Raw genomic sequence first — 21,087 nt, forward strand, 5'->3', positions numbered from 1 at the left:
TTTCCAATTACATTTCTTTTTTTCTTTTTTTGGTGAGGGTTGGGGTTAAGTGACTTGCTAAGGGTCACACAACTAGTAAGCATTAAGTGTCTGAGGCCGGATTTGAACTCAGGTCCTCCTGACTTCAGGGCCAGTGCTCTATCAACTGCGCCATCTAGCTGCCCCTTTCCAATTACATTTCAACCCAGTTCCACCACACTCTGGAGTTTTAGTGCCTGCTTGCTGGCCCTGACTTTGACACCTCTTGACTGTAGTAGTCAGAGATCAGGCCTTGAAGCCAGAAAGGCCTGGGTTCAAGTCCCTTCTCTGATATACTAACTGTGTGACCCTGGAAAAATCAGTTAAACTCTCATTGCTTAAGTCAACTAAGTCTGTAGAGTTACAAAGAAGATACTGACCAGTTTGGTACAGAGGGAGTTTTCTCAATCCAACATTTCCCTACATTAGTACAATCAAAAATCTGGTCCCGAATCTTTCTTTCCTGTTGGTATAATTTTTTGCAAAATTTTCATTGAGTAAAATTCCTACTGCTGTCCATCTTATTCCAGAAGTGACAATCTCAGCTGAAGAAAAATGGACTTATACCCAAGAAGAAGAAAGAGTATCTGTCGCAGTGCAAGAGGAGGAGTATGAGGAGTATGAGAAATATGAATATGGAGAATATGAAGAGTATGAGCCAACCAAAGAATATGACGAATATGATGAATATGAATATGAGCACCGTGAGGTTGTTCATGAGGAGCACGAAGAATACATTTCAGTCACAGGTACGATTGACGCATTCAGTCAACCTTGTTCCATTGTCAGCCTCCCTCCTGAAGTCATAAGCTAGAAATGTTCAAGAAGGCAATGGAGAACCAGTTCTTAGGAATATTACAGAAAGGTTTCTTTCAATGGAGGGGAGGTTAAACTAAAGCTACACTAAGGTACCTTCCAACTCAAGCATTCTGACTTCATTCTTGACATTATCTTTGTTCAGGGTTCTATAATGACAGGGTGGGATTATTAAGTACTACATATATAATGCATGATTAATAAATATTTGTTCAGTGGGAATAAAAGAAACAGTCAATAAGCATTTATTAAGTACCTACTGTCAAAATGAGAATGATCTGTGTAAAACTCATAGAATTTCATGTTCCATTATTCCTGGGTGAAAAATTTGGCCTGAAAAGGAAAATCTATATAAGACCTTGTATCTTCATCTCTCAAGTTCAAATCCTTCCTCTTGTACATATTTCTACTCCAACATTTTGAGCTTCATCCTATCAACCTTTTTAAGTGACAGGCCTTGGTCTCCCAAAATGCCCCTTTTCCCTCTCTCCATTATTCACAAAATAGCCATCACTGTGGGTCTCAAAATGATATGGTATCTTCCTGTCAGTTTCTGTGAACATTGAAGACTAATGACCTCTCAGTTCTTTTGCAAATATAAATCTATGATAATATGACCCAAACTTCTGAACACTATTTATCCTGAAGCTAAAAATCACTGGATGCAACCAGCTGCTGAGAACTTTTCTATTATCTGTTGGACAGACACTATATGAAAAGGAAAAGGAAAAGGGAAAGTATACAGCAGAGTTCTTTCAAGTATTTCTGTTATATGGAATTACACAGAGAGAAGTTTAAACTGTATAAAAATTTGGTTTTCTTTGATCCTTTTTTTTTTACTTTTTATCATAAAAGAAGACCCTTTTCATACTATGAAATGGCTTAATATCCATCAATTTTTGAAATCCCTTGAGTAAATGGAAAAATTATGAATTGATTAATTTATAACTGGCTTTTCTAACTTTCTCAGTTAGGAAGTTACCCCTAAACCTTGTGCATATATATAGAGAGGGGGGGTTGGGGAAATAAAAGTTTCTCCTCTCCCTAAATTTTATAGTAAAGTTTTTATTTTTAATAGAAAGTAATTCATATATTTTATTAAATTCAGTAGAAAGGTAGTAAGTACAATCTATTTTTGTTTGGACCTTTTGTGGAAGCCTATCTTTATTATAGCAGCTGCATGGCCAGTTCGTGCAATTCCCTCATTTAGCATACAATGAGATCAAGAATTTTATCAATTCATGACATGATTCTATTTGATTAATATTTCTTTTATCATGCTATTTCCCCAAATTCCTATATAAATGAATGGTTTATGCTTTTAAAGAACCAGAGAAGCCTGTCCCTGAAGAGAAAGTTCCTGTTCCCAAGAAACCAAAGGCTCCACCAGCTAAAGGTACAATTCCGGGGGGGGGGGGGGGGGGGGGGGAATCTGTTAGATAAAACATCTGTTAGATAAGAAATGTATGTTCCCTGTGTCTCTGTAAGAAAAAAATGTCTTAAAATACTTGTAGGTTTAGTTATGATCTTTATCATACTTCTTAATATTTTGTCATCACTACTCTTGAGTATTTGTGGTTCTTAAGAGGTTTTAAAAGTCTCTTAAAATTAATATTTTTAAGTGCCTAAGAGAACCATCCCTGAAGAAAAAGTACCTGTTCCTGTTCCGGTGAAACTCAAACCTCCACCACCCAAAGGTACATTGACATAAGAATGAACTCCAGAAGTCTTATTTGTGTATTGTGAATGTGGTCCCACTGCCTCATATTTTGTCCTGTGTTTTTATGGAATATTTTTTTTATCCTGATTCTTATGTTACACTGTTTGGGGGTGAACTTGTGTGTGTTCTTACATATTCTGTGGTTGGTTTTAATGTTCTTTACCAATTACTATCTTTAAAGTACCTGAGGCGCCAAAGAAAGTTGTTGAAGAAAAAATACATATTGCAGTGACCAAACGAGAAAAAGAAAGGGTGATTGCACCCCCGGTCAAAGGTACAATCATCTCCTTGGCTTTGTTTGATGTTCTGCTGTCTTTTCAAATTCAATTTCTCTTTCTTATGCTGTGTTTCATTTTGTAATCTTGCCTTTTGTAAATCCATTCCTAGGTCCTTAGAATGTCTTTTGTCTAGTGTTTTTGTAGAAACTTGCATGATGTTTTTAATATTTGAGATTTTTACTGCTCTGAGGAGTAGAGAGTAGTAGTTATTTATAAAGGCAATAGCCCCCTCCCAAATGATATCCATTTCTTGATATAGCTCTGTTGCAATATTAAATCAAAGCTTTTATTTAAAAAACAAAAAAAGCAAAGAACCTTGAAATTTGGCTTATCCCTACAAATTTTCTTTGTGGTTAAAGTAGTGAGAAAATAATAGTTCTGGCTATTGTTGATCCCTAGAGAGATTGTCCTTTAGTATTTTAAATTTATCTTTTATGGTAAAATGTCTTACAGCACTTCAGAAGGAAAATTTTCTTTTCCAGTGAGGTCAATAGCTTCTTTGTTAGTTAGTTAGTTTGTTTTTTCAGGGAGGAGGGGGAGGGTGGTGTTGCCATTGTAGGAAGGTTCACATTTCTCCCTGAGAAAAATATAGTTTTCCAGGAAAAAGGTTGTCTGTCATGAATAGTGAAATTATTTCCCATGGAATGTAAATTATTTCATTATTTGCAATGATAAACTTATCCATAATGTGTAGCTGTTAGAAACATTACATCTTGGTTTCAGGTATCTCAGGCATCTCTACATTATTATTATGACCTTATTTTAGATACCTATGAGATTCAGAATCACTTTCTTGGGAAAAAAAGTCATCTCTAGATGGATGATTACATTCCTAATGTAAAAGAGACAGGTATAATGAAATTGCATCTGCTCCATATACCACAACCATTTAATGTCACCCAATTTGAACAATTCAATCTCCTTATGATTGCTATTTTAGTGCCTGAGAAGAAGAAAAAGAAGTAGCACCACCTGTTAGCAGTAGATAATATCACTCCTTTATGTTAGGGAGAGTATTTATTGTCTTGTTTCTTGTTCTTTTTAGTGTTGCATTCATGTTCAGTGAGTTATCCCTTGTGGGCCTCTTTGTGGGGAAAGAGGGAAGGCTATTATTTCTTCTAATGCAAATGGGCCTTTCACTTCAAGTTCTTTGGGTTTGATATGTAATTGAAAAGAAAAATGTCCAACCTATAAATGGTATCTTTAAAGTGCCCAAAGTACGTAAGGTACCAGAACCAGAACCGGAACCAGAACCAGAACTAGAACCAGAACCAGAGGTAGAACCAGAGGAAGAAGTTGTGCCTGAGGAAGAGGAATATGTCCCTGAGGAAGAAGAAGAATTTATTCCTGAGGAAGAAGTTGTATCTGAGGAAGAAGTGATACCAGAAGTACCAGTCAAAGGTATATGGCCTCTTTTGCCAAGAGAGACAACCTACCTCTCTTTGGTGGGCTGGGGACTGAGAGTCAATCCTCAGTGTTAAAATGCTGTTCTTGGAGCAGCCCCTTTCACAAGCTATCTAGTCTTGTCTCTTTGGTAGCTGTTGTTATTTTACATGCTTGATATGTCATCACAAACATTTCTGAATGGAAATCATATCTTTAAAAGTGCCTGAAGTACCAAAGAAACCTGTGGTTGAGGAGAAGAAACCTGTTCCTATCCTCAAAAAGAAGGAAGCTCCACCAGCCAAAGGTAGAGCCATTTATGGGCCATAGTCACATTATGTATGTCCTTCATCCAAATTTTTGTGTTATATTTATGTTTTGTAAGTCTGCATCAATGGGTAGTTGTTACTGAACTTGGGCAAATGTGCTCTACAATGATCTTCTTGGTGAATGTTAGGCAATTAGTTTCCTAACACAAAAAATAATCTCTTTAAAGTGCCTGAGGTCCCTAAGAAACCAGAGGAGAAAGTGCCTGTGCCTGTTCCCAAAAAAGAGAAGGCACCACCTGCTAAAGGTACATTCACCTGTGATGCATTTGTAGATTTATATTAGGATTTACCCAGGCAGAGCAATGAGGCCCACTTTGGCAAATTCCCCTTGGTATATTAATAGTGAGTGGAAAAAACACTCGACTTTGGGTTTAAATGTCGGTTTTTCCACTTCCAACAGCTGTGACCTTGGTCTAGTCACTTCCTCTTTCTGAGCCTCAGTTTTTTCATATGTAAAAGTCCCTTTTGGCTCTAAGTCCTATTACTGGCTCCTGTGAAATAACTATAGTGTTAGTGCCAAGGTAAAAACTACTCCACTGGTCATAATAGATTACTTTATGTGTTTGTACTTCTGAAATTTGTCTTTGGATTGTACTTATGTTTGGTGTTTTATTTCTCTTTTCAATGTTACAATAAACTCTTACTATAATATATAAGCATATTTAATATATCCATATAAATTGATATATTATTTTAAATATTTATTACATGGTTTTATATTAAATTATTTTAATAATTAATATATTGTTAATATGCTACTATGTTTAGTATTATATTGTTTAATATTCAATATAGATATATTGAATATATTCACATATGGAAATGGGATTATTTAAAATTAATCTGCATATGGATATATTAAATAAACCAATAATGAATGTTGACTAAAATGTTAAATGTATGTATATAGTGTGTAAATATATATGTGTGTGTGTGTGTGTATGTGTGTATGTGTGTGTGTTTAATGTAAAATGGGGGAAAGTTGTTACTCACCAGCTGTAATACATGTTCCTCACCATTCAGTCTGTGTTAAATAGTATGTGTGAGTATCTTTTCATCTCTCACAGTGGGTCATTATCATTGTGGTCATTCTTAATTCTACTTAAAACAGATCAATGTTTCTGTTTCAGATAATAATATATTATATTATTTTCATGTCTTTGTATTTAAAAAATAAGATACTTAACCTAACATGTTATCTTTAAAGTGCCTGAGGTACCCAAGAAACCTGTACCAGAAGAGAAAGTCCCGGTACCTGTCCCTAAAAAGGTGGAACCTCCCCCAGCCAAAGGTATATATACTTGTGATATATCTACAGTAATTTTTTTTTCATTTCAAAATGAAACAAAGTGCAAATGTGAGGGTCTGATTTCTTGCTCTTCAAACACGTATCTCCTTCATGTCATTTCCCATAAGAAGAATAAAGTTGTCTTATTTCAAAAGGTACCTCTCCACTGGGGTGGCCACTTCATTCCCTCGTCTTATATGTTTCTGACCCTGCACTTTAATGTTTTATTTTGATGTAGCATAAAAAGATAAAATTCTTTAAATGATCTCTCTAAGGTGATAGAAAAGTCCTATATTTACTTGAATATAATGTTTTTAAGTGCCTGAAGTACCTAAAAAACCTGTACCAGAGAAGAAGGCTGTACCAGAAAAGAAGGTGCCAACTCCGGTTCCTAAGAAAGTGGAGCCTCCACCAGTCAAAGGTACATTGTTTTCCCAGCAAAGAGTCACCCTCATATTTTATATATGCTCACACAGATTGACATCCATCCTTTTGTGTTGAAAAGAGATGGAATACCTCATGAAATATGTATGCATGCTAAGTATCATAATTCAGACATTTGGACTCTTCTCCTTTCTTGTTGTATTTTTTTTCTTTTTCTATAAGAAATATAAAAGAATGGAGGGCAGCTAGGTGGCACAGTGGACAAAGCACTGGCCTTGGATTCAGGACAACCTGAGTTCAAATCCGGCCTCAGACACTTGACACTTACTAGCTGTGTGACCTTGGGCAAGTCACTTAAGCCTCATTGCCCTGCAGCAAAAAAGAAAGAAAGAAAGAAAAGAAAGAAATATAAAATAATGCATTCTTAAAGTAAATTAATATCTTTCAAGTGCCAGAGGTGCCCAAGAAAGTTGTCCCTGAAGAAAAACCAGTACCTGTTCCGAAAAAAGTGGAAGTTCCTCCAGCCAAAGGTACATTAATCTCTAACAGAATTATTGCAAGGAGGAAACTTTTCGTTGTGTTCACAAGTCTCACTATTTGAACTTAATGTTCTGTAGAATTTATTTTTACTTTTTGTTATTGTTGTTGTTGTTTCATCATGCCAGTTATTTCCTTTTTGATGTTTTACTTTTGTTCTGGATGCTGTCTATGTAAACTGAGTTTTTAAAAATCAAATAATGTCATTAAAGTGCCAAAGAAACCAGAGCCAGTCCCTGTTCCTGTGATTGTCCCCGAAGAAGAGGAGGTTCCCTTTGAGGAGGAGGAGGAAGAAGTTCCACTTGAGGAAGAAATTCCCCCAGAGGAGGAGGAAGAACTTCCCCCTGAGGAAGAGGAGGAGGAAGTTCCATTTGAAGAAGAAGAAATTCCACCTGAGGAAGAAGTTAAACCAGAAATACCTGTGCATGTACCAGGTATAACAGCTTGTCTCTTGAAGTTCTCCAAAACATCATTGCCATCAACTTAATTCTTCTCTGTCATCTATCTCATGTCTCCTCTGTATTTTTATGTTGTTTTATTCTTGAAAACTCTTTGACACATTTTTGGTAGTTCTGTGCTTATGTGTTTTTCTGTAATGTGTCCTTTGAGTGTGGTTTTTAATTTACTTAAATATAATGTTTTTAAGTGCCTGAGGTGCCTAAGAAACCTGTGCCAGAGAAGAAAGTCCCTGTCCCTGCCCCTAAAAAAGTGGAAGCTCCACCAGCCAAAGGTATAACAAGCCCAAGAGAGTGTTCCTTTTCTTATAGCCTTCATTCACATTTCTTTCCAGGACAATTATGATGGACCTGGGTTTGAGGAGGGCACCCCATCCAATTTTGCTTTGAAAACTGCAATAAGATGCACTTAATTCAAGTTATTTCTTTTCATTGGGTGTGCTATATTGCTCAAGAGTGAAAAATGAGCTTAAGTGGCAACAGGAGGCCATATTACTGTCAATTTTTTTATTATTGTTATTAATAGCTAGCATTTATATACTACCCTATGTGCCTGGTACTGTGCTAAACAACTTAAATATTATCTCATTTGATCTTCACAATAACCCTGGGAGGCAAGTGCTATAATTATCCTCATTTTCCATTTAGGGAAACTGAGGCTGAGAGAGGTTAAGTGACTTATCTAAGGTCACTTGGCTAGTAAATGTCCCAGGCCAGATTTGAATTTAGGTCTTTCTGATTCTGGTCCCAGCACTCTATCTCCACTGCCTTTTTTGACCTTTTAGATGAAAGTTCTTCTAAGTGTGTGAATATCATGCAGTGCCTGGGTTAATTAAAACTTTAAGGAAAATGGGGGAAGCTAGGTAGCACAGTAGATAGAGCACCAGCCCTGGAGTCAGGAGGACCTGAGTTCAAATCCAGCCTTAGACACTTAACACTTGCTAGCTGTGTGACCCTAGACTTAACCCCAACTGCCTCACAAGAACAAAACAAAACAACAACAACAACAACAACAACTTTAAGGAAAAAAATCTGCCAAAACTTCATTATTCACTCACTAAACCATGGTGTCTTTCAAATACCAAATTTTTAAAAAGTCCCAAATGTTGGATAAAAAAATCATAACACTGAGCAACAATCATAAATACTAATGTATAAATGTCTCTTAATGGACTATATTTAAGTCATATTTGTATATATTAATATATGTGTTTACATGCATAGTTGCAGCTTCCATTAAGAGTTATATTCCTTAAATATGGTCATTCAACAAGCATTTATTGAGTACCTACTATGTGCCAGGCACTGTGTGATCCTACAAATATTAAAACAAAACAATCCCTGCCCTCCAGGAGTGTAGGTTATCTTGACAGTAGAATGGAGGGAAATCACTGTATATAATGAAATCAGGATTTCTTTGCTCTGCAATTCAATAATGTTTCTTGCTATGTGTTCAGCAACACATATTGCTCCTCCCTTTGGAGCTTATACATAGCTAAACCAGCAAGTGAGTTAATTAGTCATGGTGAATTCAAGGGAAAAAAAGACACCTTGAATCTAATGCTAGCTAGATCTAGATTTTAAGTCAGGAATGTTATGTAGATGTTTGCTGAGCAAATAACTAATACCAAATAAATGGTTTAATCATATTTGCTATCCCAAAATCAAAGGAACTGCTGCCTGGATTAGACTCCAAAGCCCAATTCCACCATAATATTCAGAACTAATCATTCCCATCATGTTCTTGACTACAGCATTGTCTTTCCATTTGTCTTTCTGGAGTTGGGTGGTGGGCAGATCGGGTAGGCTTTGATCAGAGGTCATTGTCTGTATTCTTTGTGTCCCATATATGTTCTTATTCTTCATGATGTATCTTTTCAACTCAAAATGAAATTTTTGTCATGGAATGATGTCTTTAAAGTGCCTGAGGTTCCCAAGAAGAAAGTGGCTGAGAAAAAGGTGCTCATTCCCAAGAAAGAAGAGGCCCCTCCACCTAAAGGTACCTCAACTTATAAACAGATTAAAGTTTGTTGTTCCATTCTTTCCTTCAATAATAAAATCAATGTCACCCATGTATCTGTATTTTTGTTCTAACCCAGTATAACATTATTATGGTCTTTGGTGTCTGAAATGGACTCCTAAAATAAATAATCTCTTTAAAGTACCGGAGGTGCCTAAGAAACCTGTGCCTGAGAAGAAAGCCCCCACCCCTGTTCCTAAGAAAGTGGAGCCCCCCCCAGCCAAAGGTACTTTATTCCCTAGACTAGCTAGCTATGGTCACATGTAACTAACGTAAGTTTGCTTGTATCTTTCACTTGTCATCAATGTCAAAATGTATGTTTCTGGAGTTGCATTTATGTTTATATACAGAGTTTGTATTCAGTGTCATCTTCTTTTGTCATTATGTTGACTTTGTGGTTCTTGGGTCCCCTTCAAATAAAAAAAATACTAAATCCAAAAATCTTTAAAGTGCCAGAAGTGACTAAGAAACCAGTTCCTGAAGCACGCATTCCACTTCCCAAAAAAGCAGAGGCCCCCGCAGCAAAAGGTAGATAACCTCTTGAATAGATTTATAGTTTTGTAATATAAACCTCTTTCTTCTAAAAAATCTTACTGACCCATTCACTGAAGGGTTAATGTCCCATTATGTATGTATCTGGTCTTATTTCCTCCTTCTTGTGAAGAAAAATCAGAAATTTGCCCCTCTTGTGTTTCTTTTGTTCTTGCTGTGTTGTAAGTATTCCAAAGTTCCTAAAAGCAACTAATATCTTTAAAGTTCCTGAGGTACCTAAGAAAGTAGAAGAAAGACTACCACCTGTTCCCCCTCAAGAGGAAGAAGCCCCACCAGCCGAAGGTAGATAAGTTCACAACCATATAGAGATCTAATTTGTCAATGTTTCTGTCATCTTAATTTGTCTGATATTTGGCAAACTGAATTCATATTTTGTGTTATAAACTATGTGTGAAAATTATCACTGGCCTATCTATCCAGGACCAAAATATTCCCCAAATCTCTTATTCATCTAACAGAAGAATTATATTAGGTCTGAAAATTTGGAAGAGCATTCTCTTTTTTTTGTTTGTTTAGTTTTGTCTGTTATCTCTTTGAAGTGAAATTCCATATTTGTTATATGTTTGTTTTCTCTTAGCCTACTGATATGAATGGGAATGAATAGACATATTTTGTTGTTGTTCAGTTGTTTCAGTCGTGTCTGACCCTTTGTGACCCCATTTGGAATTTTCTTGGTAAAGATACTGCAGTGGTTTGCCATTTCCTTCTGAACCAGCTCATTTTACAGATAAGGAAATTGAGACAAGCAGGGTTAAGTGATTTACCCAGGATCACACATCTAGTATGTATCTGAGGCCCAGTTTTGAACTCAACTCCAGGTCCTGCCCACTATTCACTGTGTTACCTAGCTGCCCTGAACAGGCATAAGCCAGGACTGGGCTTGGAGAAGATTCTGATTGTAGTTCAAATTCTTCAGCTAAAAGGCTAAACCTGATGCAATGATAAAAACAATTCACATTTATACTACTGTCAGGTTTAAAAAGCATTTTTTCTTCACAACAAGCTTGTGAAATAGTGAAAATTGTATTATATCCATCAGTCAATTAACAGGCATTTATTAAGCACTTAATATATGCCAGGAACTGTGTTCAGTGCTGGAGATATAAAGAAAAACCAAAAATAGTTCCTGCCCTCGAGGAGTTTACATTGTAATCTATAAAATATGAGATACACACAAAGTAGAAGGAAAAGCACCTTAGAGGAAAAAGCAATAGCTATAGACACCAGGAAAGGTGGAATTCCTGGGGAATTAGGCAACTGAGCTGAGTCTTGAAGAAAGTTGGAGATTTTACAAGGCAAAGAGAGAAGGAAGGATGGAGAGGGTACCAGGACAGCTAATATAAAACCAGTACATATGAGGAACTTGGGGCTTTTAGAGGAATGAAGTGATTTGTCTGTGGTAATTTGGCTAGTAAGTCTTGGAGCCAGAACTTGAACCTTGATCTTTCTCACTCTGCTTGCAGTTTTCTTTGTACTGTTCCTCACTGTCTCTCAAACTGTCTGGACTTGTTTTCCCTATCTGTAAAGTGAGGTTGGCTAGATTTTTTCTCAAATGGCCCTCACATTCTATGATTTCACAGGGCTTATACAATTTGCAAAAAGGCTAATGAATATTTTTTTAAAACCACAACAATTTTCAGAGTTGATGTATGCATATCTAGTGTGTACCAGTCAATTGTATGGTCAACATGAAGATGAGTTTTGTTTTATCATTTTTAGTCACATGTTCATTAAATTATTGAAGTAACTCACAAAACACTAATATTTTTAAGTGCCTGAAGAACCTGAGGAAATTCTTCCAGAGGAAGAGATACCTGAAGAAGTTCCTATCATAGAGGAAGTTGAGGAAGTTTCACCACCTATAGGTATATCAGTGTTACATGAGAATTGGGTTCTTTAAACACCCTCAGGCCTCTTGTCTTTCTCAGTATTTATTCAAACCTTGGAGGTTTTCTAAAAAATTGTTTTTGGTAAATTATAGTAAAAGATTACTGCTCAGAGTTGAAGCTGTCTAATTGGATGGTTGAGGGCTCTTTATTTCATTCCAATTATAGCTATGTGTTCAAATATACAGTACTGTGAGAGAGAGGATGCTTTCCCCCTCTTTTAGTTGACATTTTCTATTTTCAGGGTTACATAGTATTTTATCCTAATTCTCATTCCTTCCTTTCCCCTCAAAAATGGAATATGAAAAATCTACTTTTGAGAAAAATGGAATCTTTTATTTCAACTCAAGTTGTTGTTCTTAAAGTGAACGTAATTGCATTTTATACTCTGCTTATATTTTAGAGCATGTAGTATTTTCTGTTTGAAAGACAGAGTTTAAGTCAGAGAATCTTTAAATGTCCAACATATTTTAACTTTAAAGTTCTCTGTGGTTTTTATTTATTACTGTATTGTTATTGTTTTTGTTCTGTGTTCTGCATAAAAGTCTTTAATTACTCCTCAAATATCTTTCAAGTGCCTGAGGTGGTTAAGAAAACTGTCCCTGAAGCACCTGCTGTTGCTCCTAAAAAAGAGAAGGCTCCACCAGTGAAAGGTATAGCCAATATAATGAAAATAAAAACAAACTTGGCATCCCCACAGTCACTTAAATGGCAAATTTGTGACTGACACTAGTAGCAGCCATATACATATATAGATTTTCCATACATTTTTAAAATTCTCAGCATAAGGATAAGGTGTTTATTAGTGTTATTGCTGGCACTGACATTTTACTTTATCAGTTTCTTCATGAAAATACCTGGACATGTATTTCCTGTCTAACCGAAATTCTTCTCCATGATTCTTTCTTGAATATTCTCTTCTTCCATAACCTGAGGAAAAAGTATAGATTTCCACTGAAATTATTCTATCAGACACTGCTGTGCATTCCTTACTTTGCTAGCAACTCTAAAAAACACTTCTAATTTTTGCTAGCTAGCTGACTTTCAAAAAGAATGATTTAGTTGTATAAATCATTAGACGATTTTAATATTTCTGCCATAATTTTCTGTCCTGTGTTCCATTAATAAGAAATGGAGTCCAATATTCCATCTCTATTCCACAACCACCTTAAATTATCTGACAGGAGAAAAAAACAATCTTTTTTTACATATCCTAATTGTATGTGCTTTTCTTAGTTCATGGGAGCTCCAAATTAATATTTGACAATGATTACTTCAAATAGATTTTTCTTCATTAAGGATTACAGAAGCAGATCCTACTTGAGTGAATTCTGTTATTAGTAAATAGAGTAGCATAAAACCCTTTTAGCAAAGTCTTTAAAAAAGCATTTGTTTTGAGCCTGAAGTTTGATAAGCCCAAAGTAGTGATATGGGGAAAGGATCTCTGTTTTACTTGAAAACAGTAGCTTATATTTAACATCCCACAACATTATTCCTGTAATTTTCAGTAATAAGTATATGCTTTATTTGTAATTTTTGTTTCATGCTTATTTTGAAATGTCAGCATTGTAAAATTACTTAAAAACATCCTAATATCTTTAAAGTGACAAAGAAACCTGTCCCTGAAGAAAAAGTACCTGTTATTCAGAAAAAAGAGCCTCCTCCAGCTAAAGGTATATCTTCTTCTCTTTGTCTTATTAAATAATGCACTTCATCTTCATCTTTTCTTCAATAAGTATTTGTGTTGTCCTTGAGTCTCCATGTGTTTGTCCTCTTTAGTTCTACAGTGTATATTACCTTGCTTTATTTATGTTACTGGGTTCATCTTAATGTTATACAGTCTTAAAAAATGAATACTCTGTCTTTAAAGTGCCTGAAGTACCCAAGAAAGTCCCAGAAAAGAAGGTTCTTATACCTAAAAAGGAGGTGGTTGCCCCTACAAAAGGTACAGCAATTCTTGTTAGAAACTTTGGTTTGAATGTGTAGTGTGTTTGCTCCCTAACTACCTCTTTTCATGTTTCTTATAACATTTCTTTGTTAACTTTCATCCTCATTTTTTACTTACCACCTCAAATTTCTTAAAGTGGAGACAATTGCAAAGAAAACCATCCAAGAAGAAAAAGTATCAGTCGTCTTCCACAAACAAGAAGTAGTAGAAGAAGTGCTAGAAATAGAACAAGAATTTGAACAAGTACTAGAAGCTAAAGAAGTAGAAGAGTACTTTGAGGAAGAAGAGGAGGAAGAGTTCTTTGATGTTGAAGAAGAACATAGAGTGGAAGAAGTCCTAGAAGTTGAAGAAGTCTATAGAGTCAAAGAAGTAATTGAAGTCAAAGACGTAGAAGTGACTGTCAAGCCCACACCCCCTGGAAAAGGTATCCAACATCATATAGTTATTCACACTCTTCCAGTCTTACTATCATTAACTTTCTTGAAAAACATAGTCTCCCTTTGGATTATATGTTAATACCTTAATATCATTTCTGAAAGAGAGTCATGAAAATTTGAATTCTTTGGCCCACCTATTGGAATGAATTAGATGTGCATTTCCCAGTTTACTGAATCAATCCAAGTTTACTTTCTGAAGGCAGGAATAAAATTTTTGAGCCTTGGGGGCAGCTAGGTGGCACAGTGGATAAAGCACCCGCCCTGGATTCAGGAGGACCTGAGTTCAAAGCCAGCCTCAGACACTTGACACTAGCTGTGTGACTATAGGCAAGTCACTTAACCCTCACTGCCCTGAAAAACAAACAAACAAACAAAATTTTTGAGCCTTATCGATTTGTCAGGAGTCAGCTTCACTTAATTAGGAGCTACTAATCATTTCTGAAGTCAACTAAAGTTGCTATCAATCTCAAAATAACTATTTAGTGCAGCCAAAGAATTGATTAGTCCAGCAGAAGAAGAAAAACTCAAATATAAAGGTGAAACAATTAATCTCTTAACTAAGGCTTCCACTGGTTATTATGGTCTTATGTAGACACTGCCTAAACTTAGATATGTAGACATTGCCTAAAGATAGGAATTTTTATTGTTTTAACTTTTCTTAAAAAAAAACACTATAAAAGACATTCTTTAAAACCACTAAAAAGACATTTAAATATGTAGGGTAATACAAATTTCAATAAGGAAGATCCATTCCTTGATAGCTAGAAGAAAGAAAAGCAGAAAATATTGAAGCATAGAATCCATTTGGTCCTTCTAGAAAAAAAAATTGGCATGCAAAATACAAGAATATAAATATGTATATTCATTCATGTGGACTAGAGGGTCATGGATATTTAATTCAGTTTAGCAAATATTTATTATGTGCCTCCTAAGTGCTAGGGATACAAAGACAAGAATTGTTCAGGCTCTGCCACCATGGAACTTATATTTTCTTGATACAAATGAAAGGCTTATAAAGCATTGAGATTCAGATCATGTACAAAAATGAAGCACTATTAATATAAATGAAAAATACTTTATTATGTTTTCTTAATATCACCTTTTGGATTAGTATTATGCAATATTATGAGATTTTTTTCAGGATTTAAATGTTCTAGGCAAAATCAAAATAAACCCTAATATCTTTAAAGGGCCTAAAATTCCTGAGAAAGTCATCCCTCCCAAAAAACAACCTACCATTGTACCTCGAAAAGAGCCACCAGCAAAAGGTATTTCATTTATTAAAAAGTTCTGCTTATTTAATCTTGTGGTACAGCATGCATGTAAAGTTAGGACCTTTGTTGATTTATGATTTTATGTTCTGTTTTATACTTTCTTTCTATGTTCTGTGTTTTTGAAATTTCTAAAACCAACTAATATCTTTAAAGTGAGGTCTATAAGAAAGTTTTTATAGTAAAGAAAAATATCACTTGATCTACCTGAGACTTTCAAAGTAACACAAACTAAAGGTTTAAATCTTTACGAACCTCCTGGTGATTCCCAATTCCCTTCTGTTGAGATTAATTCTTCACTCAGGCATGCCCATACACCATGAATTTACATGTTTGTCTTTTATCTGTAATATTGTTAGTATTATTTGATGTTGATGTTCTGTTAATGTTTCGTATGTCTCCTTAAAATTTTCCAAATTAAAATAAACTAATATCTTTAAAGTGCCCGAAGTGACTAAGAAAGTTATCACAGAAGAGAAAATACAAATTACTCCACCGAAAAAGCCAGAAGTACCACCCCCTAAAGGTACATTGGTCATTTAATTTTTGTTATATAAATAACTGGTTTACTTGTTCTAAAAATGAAAGATTCCCTTGGGTTTTTATGGTTTTATATTTACTGGCAAAATTCAGCCATATCAATACTTGTGATGTGTGTGATGAAGTTGTCTGCATTTTCCTACTCTTTAGCAGTACTTTGATCTGTGAATTTTTGCTTCTTTTATCTTGTTTGCTTATCTATCTTTGTAATCTGTAAATTAAGAAAAAATTACTGTCTTTAAAGTGCCTGAGGTACCCAAGAAAGTCATTCCAGAAGAGAAGATACCTGTTCCAGAGGAACCTGAAGCCCCTCCCCCAGCTAAAGGTACATACCTTCCTTATAATATATGGCAGGGAAAAATCTCCAAGTTTTTTGTTCTTTGTCCTTTTATCCAAAATATAAATTACATTTTTTCAATTAATGGAGAAAAGGGAGGTAGACTGCTCTTCTTTCTATAGGCTGTCATATGTCAGGAGGTGGTTTTGAATTTAAGCTTAATTTTATATTGAATAACATACTTATGCTATAGAATTAGAGCTATAGAGCTGAAAGGGATCTCAGAGACCATCTAGTCCTACTAAATAAACTGAAATCTAGTGAGGGAAGTGACTTGCCCAAGGTCACATAGATATTAAACACTAGAAGTAGGATTTGAACCCAGCACCCTTTTCACTACACTACCTTCTAAGGACAGGTGGAAAAGTCAGGATCTGGTGGGAGGGTAGGTGATGGTAGGCAATTAGAGCCAGAGGCTCTATGAGGGAGGGTGGGGAGGCCGTAGAGTCAAGAAGAACTGAATTGAAATCAGGATTTAGACACTTATAAACTGTGTGACCCAGGATAAGTCATTTAACCTCTATTTGCCTCAGTTTCCTCAACTGTAAAATGAGGATAATATTAGTACCTACCTCTCAAGGTTGTTATGAACATCAAATGAGATGCCATTTGTAAAAAACCCTTAGTACAGTGCTTGACACATAGTAGGCACCATATAAATGCTTATTCCCTCCTAACTTCACTTCCTATGAAGTAGAGACCATGAAAGCAATGGTTACCACATCTGATAACATTAAATATTGGTAGAAGAAAATGTCTTCTTCCTACCAGAACAACTTCCTTTTGAAAAGGTTGCTGTTACATACTACAAATGAGTATCTTATAAATGATAATAGAAAACTACAACATAGTATTTCATCAAGGATTCCAATCATTACAATAGCCAGAATGATAAGATGCACAAATCGAGGAATTACTAAGCAAATCTTACCTATGGATAGTCTTTGTTAGATGTTTCTTTTATTTTCTCTTGATATTTTATGTGCAATTTTGGAATTCTCAAAAATAATTTTATTCTTTTTTTAAAAAAAAAACCCTAATATTTTTAAAGTGCCAGAAGTACCAAAGAAAATTGTTCCAGAAGCAAAAGTTCCAGTTGCCGTTCCCAAAAAACCAGAGGCACCACCTGCTAAAGGTATTTATGAATTCTTTCACACAGGTGAAATAATTATCCTTTGTTTTTATGTCTGAGATAGTGACGGGTATATGCTTTAGAGAGAATAACTCTGTGTGTGTCCTTGTGTTTCCCTCATCCTTCAAACTCTTAATACTTTATATTCATTCTTGAATGAATTCACAATAAAACTTACTAATATCTTTGAAGACCCTGAGGCCTAGAAAGCTATTCCAGAAAAAACCTGTAATGGTTTCTAAAAACCTAGACACTTATTTTTCACCTATATCTTAAATTGTAGAACTCCAAATTATATGAAGTATAAAAGATAAAGAAAGATACCAGAGATTCACCTTCATTTATATTCAACAAACCCAGGAGAATTCCTCGACTCACTGTTGTTGCTTAGGTACTGAGCCAGGCATGGCATAATGCTAATAGCGATTATGTTTCAAAACCAATTTCTTAGGGGCAGAGTAGAATGGAGAATTATCAGGTCCCTAGCCTCTACATTGATTAATTAGAGCGCCAAAATATAGTGGGAAATGGGGAGTTTTTAACAAAATGGAAAAGAGTTCTCCCCAAACTCATACATTTCTTATTTTGATGAACAAAGGATCACAGAGTAGTTTCATATACTCAACTTGTTCTAATCACTATTTTTACCACCTTTAATTTTAGTGATTAATGTGTCTCATGTTATGTCTTTATCATTACTGTTTCCTATGTATCTTTGAAACTCCTCTAAGTGTATAAAAACTAATATCTTTTTAAGTACCTGAAGAGTCCAAAGAATTGGTCCTGAAAGAAAAAAGGGCCTATATCTATTGTACTTCCCAAAAGTAAGGGCTCTTAACCCAGCACAGGTAGACATAATCCATAATCTAAATCTGAAGAGAGGTTGTCTTTGATTCTGAAAGCTTGATATTTCCTAGTTGTCTTCATCATTTCTAAATATTAACATACTAATATCTTTCAAGTGCCTGAGTTGCCCAAGAAATCCATCCCAGAAGAGAAAACCTCTGTGACTGTTCCTAAAAAGAAAGAAGTTCTATCTGCTAAAGGTACATTTCACCAACACCAAACCCAGAAGATGATCTTTGACTTTCAAGACTCAAAAATTACATGCTATATCTACTTGCATAATATTTTTCTGTCTTCTTAACTACTAAATGTTAACATTGTCTCAACATACTAATATCTTTAAAGAACCCAGTGTGCCCCCAAAGTTCACCCAAGAAGAAGAGGTATTGGAGCCTATCTCTAAAATAACAGAGCAACTTCCAACAGAAGGTATCCTTAAATGATCAAATTCTGAAGAAACAACTTTTTTCCATAGCCTAGAGAAACACATTTACTTTGTTCTATATTTTTTACACCTACTAAATGCTAAACTACTAATATCTTTAAAGCACCTGATGTATCCAAGAAAACTGTCCCAGAACAGAAACTGCCTACACATTTGCCCCCAAAGCCAGAAGCTCCTTCAGTACAAGGTACAAATCCTGAGGATAAAATCCCACATTACATTTTGTTTAAAAAAAAAAAAAGTGTATGATGTATATGTGGCTTGTGTCCAGTTCAGTATGTCTCTGAAATTTCTAAATGTAAAAATACTAATATCTTTAAAGTGCCTGAAGTCTCCAAGAAAAGTGCTCCAGAAGAACCACTTCCCGCTAGTCCTCAGAGGGAGAGGCCCCCACTACCAGGTATCATTCCCCATTTGTTCAGTCAGAAGAAAAATAATTTTCTTGTCTTGTGCTCTGGAAAGTTACTCGTCTAAGTGTGCTTAAAGATGCATTCCATTTATCTGTGATGCCTGATGTAGAAATACTAACATCTTTAAAGTCACCAAAGTAACAAAGGAATTTGTTTCAAAGGAGAGTTTTCCCCAAACCAAAAGTTCCACAAGTTACAAATCTCCAGTGATCAGAGTTTACACTATAGGGTAGAGAAGAATATCGATCTTGTTCATTGGACAATTGCTTAGGGTAAAGGTTTTCCTTTTTGTACTTATGACTTCTAAAAATAAGGACACTGAAATCATTTTAATAGTGTCCAAAAATAGAATCCTTAATAGAAAATATATCTCATGTTTTTCCTCCCAGAGCAGAAACTACATCAAACTTTTGTGACATTAAAACCTGGTCAGATTGGCTAAACATACCTTTGAGACAGAAAAATTGAGATTGAAATTCAGAGTGGTTACCACCCAATGGTTCTGAGGTTCTCTTATGGACCAAGACCGAGTATCAACTTTCCATAAGCATAGGTTATATGGAAATTCCAGGAATTTAGTTAAGAATCAATAATAATTGCTTTGGGGGGGCCCACAATAAATGCTATTAAAAATACAAAAACATGAATTAAGTAATTTTCTACAATAATAGGAATAATATAGAAATACTATTAGGTACAAATGGACCTCCAGTGTCAGAGAATCCCTGCTTCTATTAGGTTCTAGCCTATGTGACCTGGATAAATCACTTAATCTTTCTCAGTTTCCTCATCTGTAAAATTAAAGAGTTGTTCTATGTGGCCCCTGAGGTCCTTTATAGATCTACATTGATGATCCTAAAGTTCTAAGAGGGAAAATAACTAGAATGATTTACTTTCTATTTATTTTGTATATCACATCTATGATGTCATTGATACACTATTCACTTTAATCCAGACTGAACTAGAAGGAACTCCAGATGAGGAAACACCTCTCAATATTTGCTGTATGATTTATAGTCTTGGGAAGTAGCCTGAGGGCAACGAGAAGTTAATAAACTTTTATTATCTTAATTGTTCTAATCACAGCTGATATCCTTCCAGAATTCCATAGATCAATTCCGTCCCTTTACCTTTTTGTCCCACAACCGCCATTTTTAAACAGGTCAGTCCTTTCCCTTAAAACCATTTAAAACACACCAGCATATATAAAACCACTTTAAAAACATCCATAATAGTGATTTCCTTATATTACAGAGTAGATTTTATAATTAAAAGGACATCTGGAGGTCTCAAAAATGTTTTGTCTGTTTTATATAGTCTTTTTATTTGTTGTTCAGTCATTCGGCTGTGTCCAATTCTCTCTGACCCCATGGACTTTTCTTGGCAAATATACTGAAGTCGTTTGTCATTTCTTTCTCCAGTGTGTCCCCATTTTACAGATGAGAAACTAAGATAAAGAAAGGTTAAGTGACTTGCCCATGGTCACAGCTAGTAAGTACCTGAGGTGGAACTCTGGTCCTTCTGACTCTAGGGCCAGTGCTCTATCCATCTGAGGCCACATTTGAACTCAGATCCAGGCCTAAGTGCTCTGTACCACCTAGCAGTCCCTTTCCTTATCTCTACCTTAATGTAAAATACTTAAGCCTTTCAAAATACCTGAAGTACAGGAAAAAAGTCCCAGATTACCCACTGTGTCATTCCCCTCAAACTAAATAGCTAAAAAATAATAATTAATTAAAAAGAAAAGATATTTCATGTTGTCAAGTGTTTTTTTTTCTAGTTCATATCTATGATTTTATCAGATTTCATCACTGTAGGAAATTCCCAATATGGATATTCCCTCTCTGCATATCAGCAATTCATGGGTAATTTAGCAGCTTAGAAGGCTACCTAAGGCACTGAAGCATTAAGTGACTTTCATGTAGTCGCATCACTTGAATGTGGTCAAGCAGAGCTCCAACCCAGGTTTTCCTGATACAAAGACTAGTCCTCCAGTTACTATCCCAAGCTAGCTTTCTTAAAGTAAATTATATCACAGCAAATATAAGATGTAGT

General features: G+C 35.3%; 1 protein-coding gene across 1 annotated transcript in view; it reads left to right on the top strand.

Moving 5' to 3' along the window:
* TTN (titin) overlaps window positions 1–21,087 on the top strand; it is a 336,226-nt gene that overhangs the window by 162,734 nt on the left and 152,405 nt on the right. Inside the window, 24 exon segments of the mRNA XM_043993320.1 lie at window positions 549–767; window positions 2,162–2,230; window positions 2,457–2,531; window positions 2,736–2,828; window positions 4,042–4,233; window positions 4,439–4,522; window positions 4,712–4,789; window positions 5,752–5,835; window positions 6,152–6,253; window positions 6,666–6,746; window positions 6,966–7,187; window positions 7,400–7,483; window positions 9,130–9,207; window positions 9,371–9,454; window positions 9,985–10,062; window positions 11,553–11,645; window positions 12,242–12,319; window positions 13,271–13,339; window positions 13,537–13,611; window positions 13,751–14,038; window positions 15,242–15,319; window positions 15,765–15,848; window positions 16,107–16,187; window positions 17,251–17,334. Of these exon segments, the coding sequence (XP_043849255.1) occupies window positions 549–767; window positions 2,162–2,230; window positions 2,457–2,531; window positions 2,736–2,828; window positions 4,042–4,233; window positions 4,439–4,522; window positions 4,712–4,789; window positions 5,752–5,835; window positions 6,152–6,253; window positions 6,666–6,746; window positions 6,966–7,187; window positions 7,400–7,483; window positions 9,130–9,207; window positions 9,371–9,454; window positions 9,985–10,062; window positions 11,553–11,645; window positions 12,242–12,319; window positions 13,271–13,339; window positions 13,537–13,611; window positions 13,751–14,038; window positions 15,242–15,319; window positions 15,765–15,848; window positions 16,107–16,187; window positions 17,251–17,334 (2,553 nt within the window).

The sequence above is a fragment of the Dromiciops gliroides genome, chromosome 3, assembly GCF_019393635.1.
Source record: "Dromiciops gliroides isolate mDroGli1 chromosome 3, mDroGli1.pri, whole genome shotgun sequence".
NCBI classification, from domain to species: Eukaryota; Metazoa; Chordata; class Mammalia; order Microbiotheria; family Microbiotheriidae; genus Dromiciops; species Dromiciops gliroides.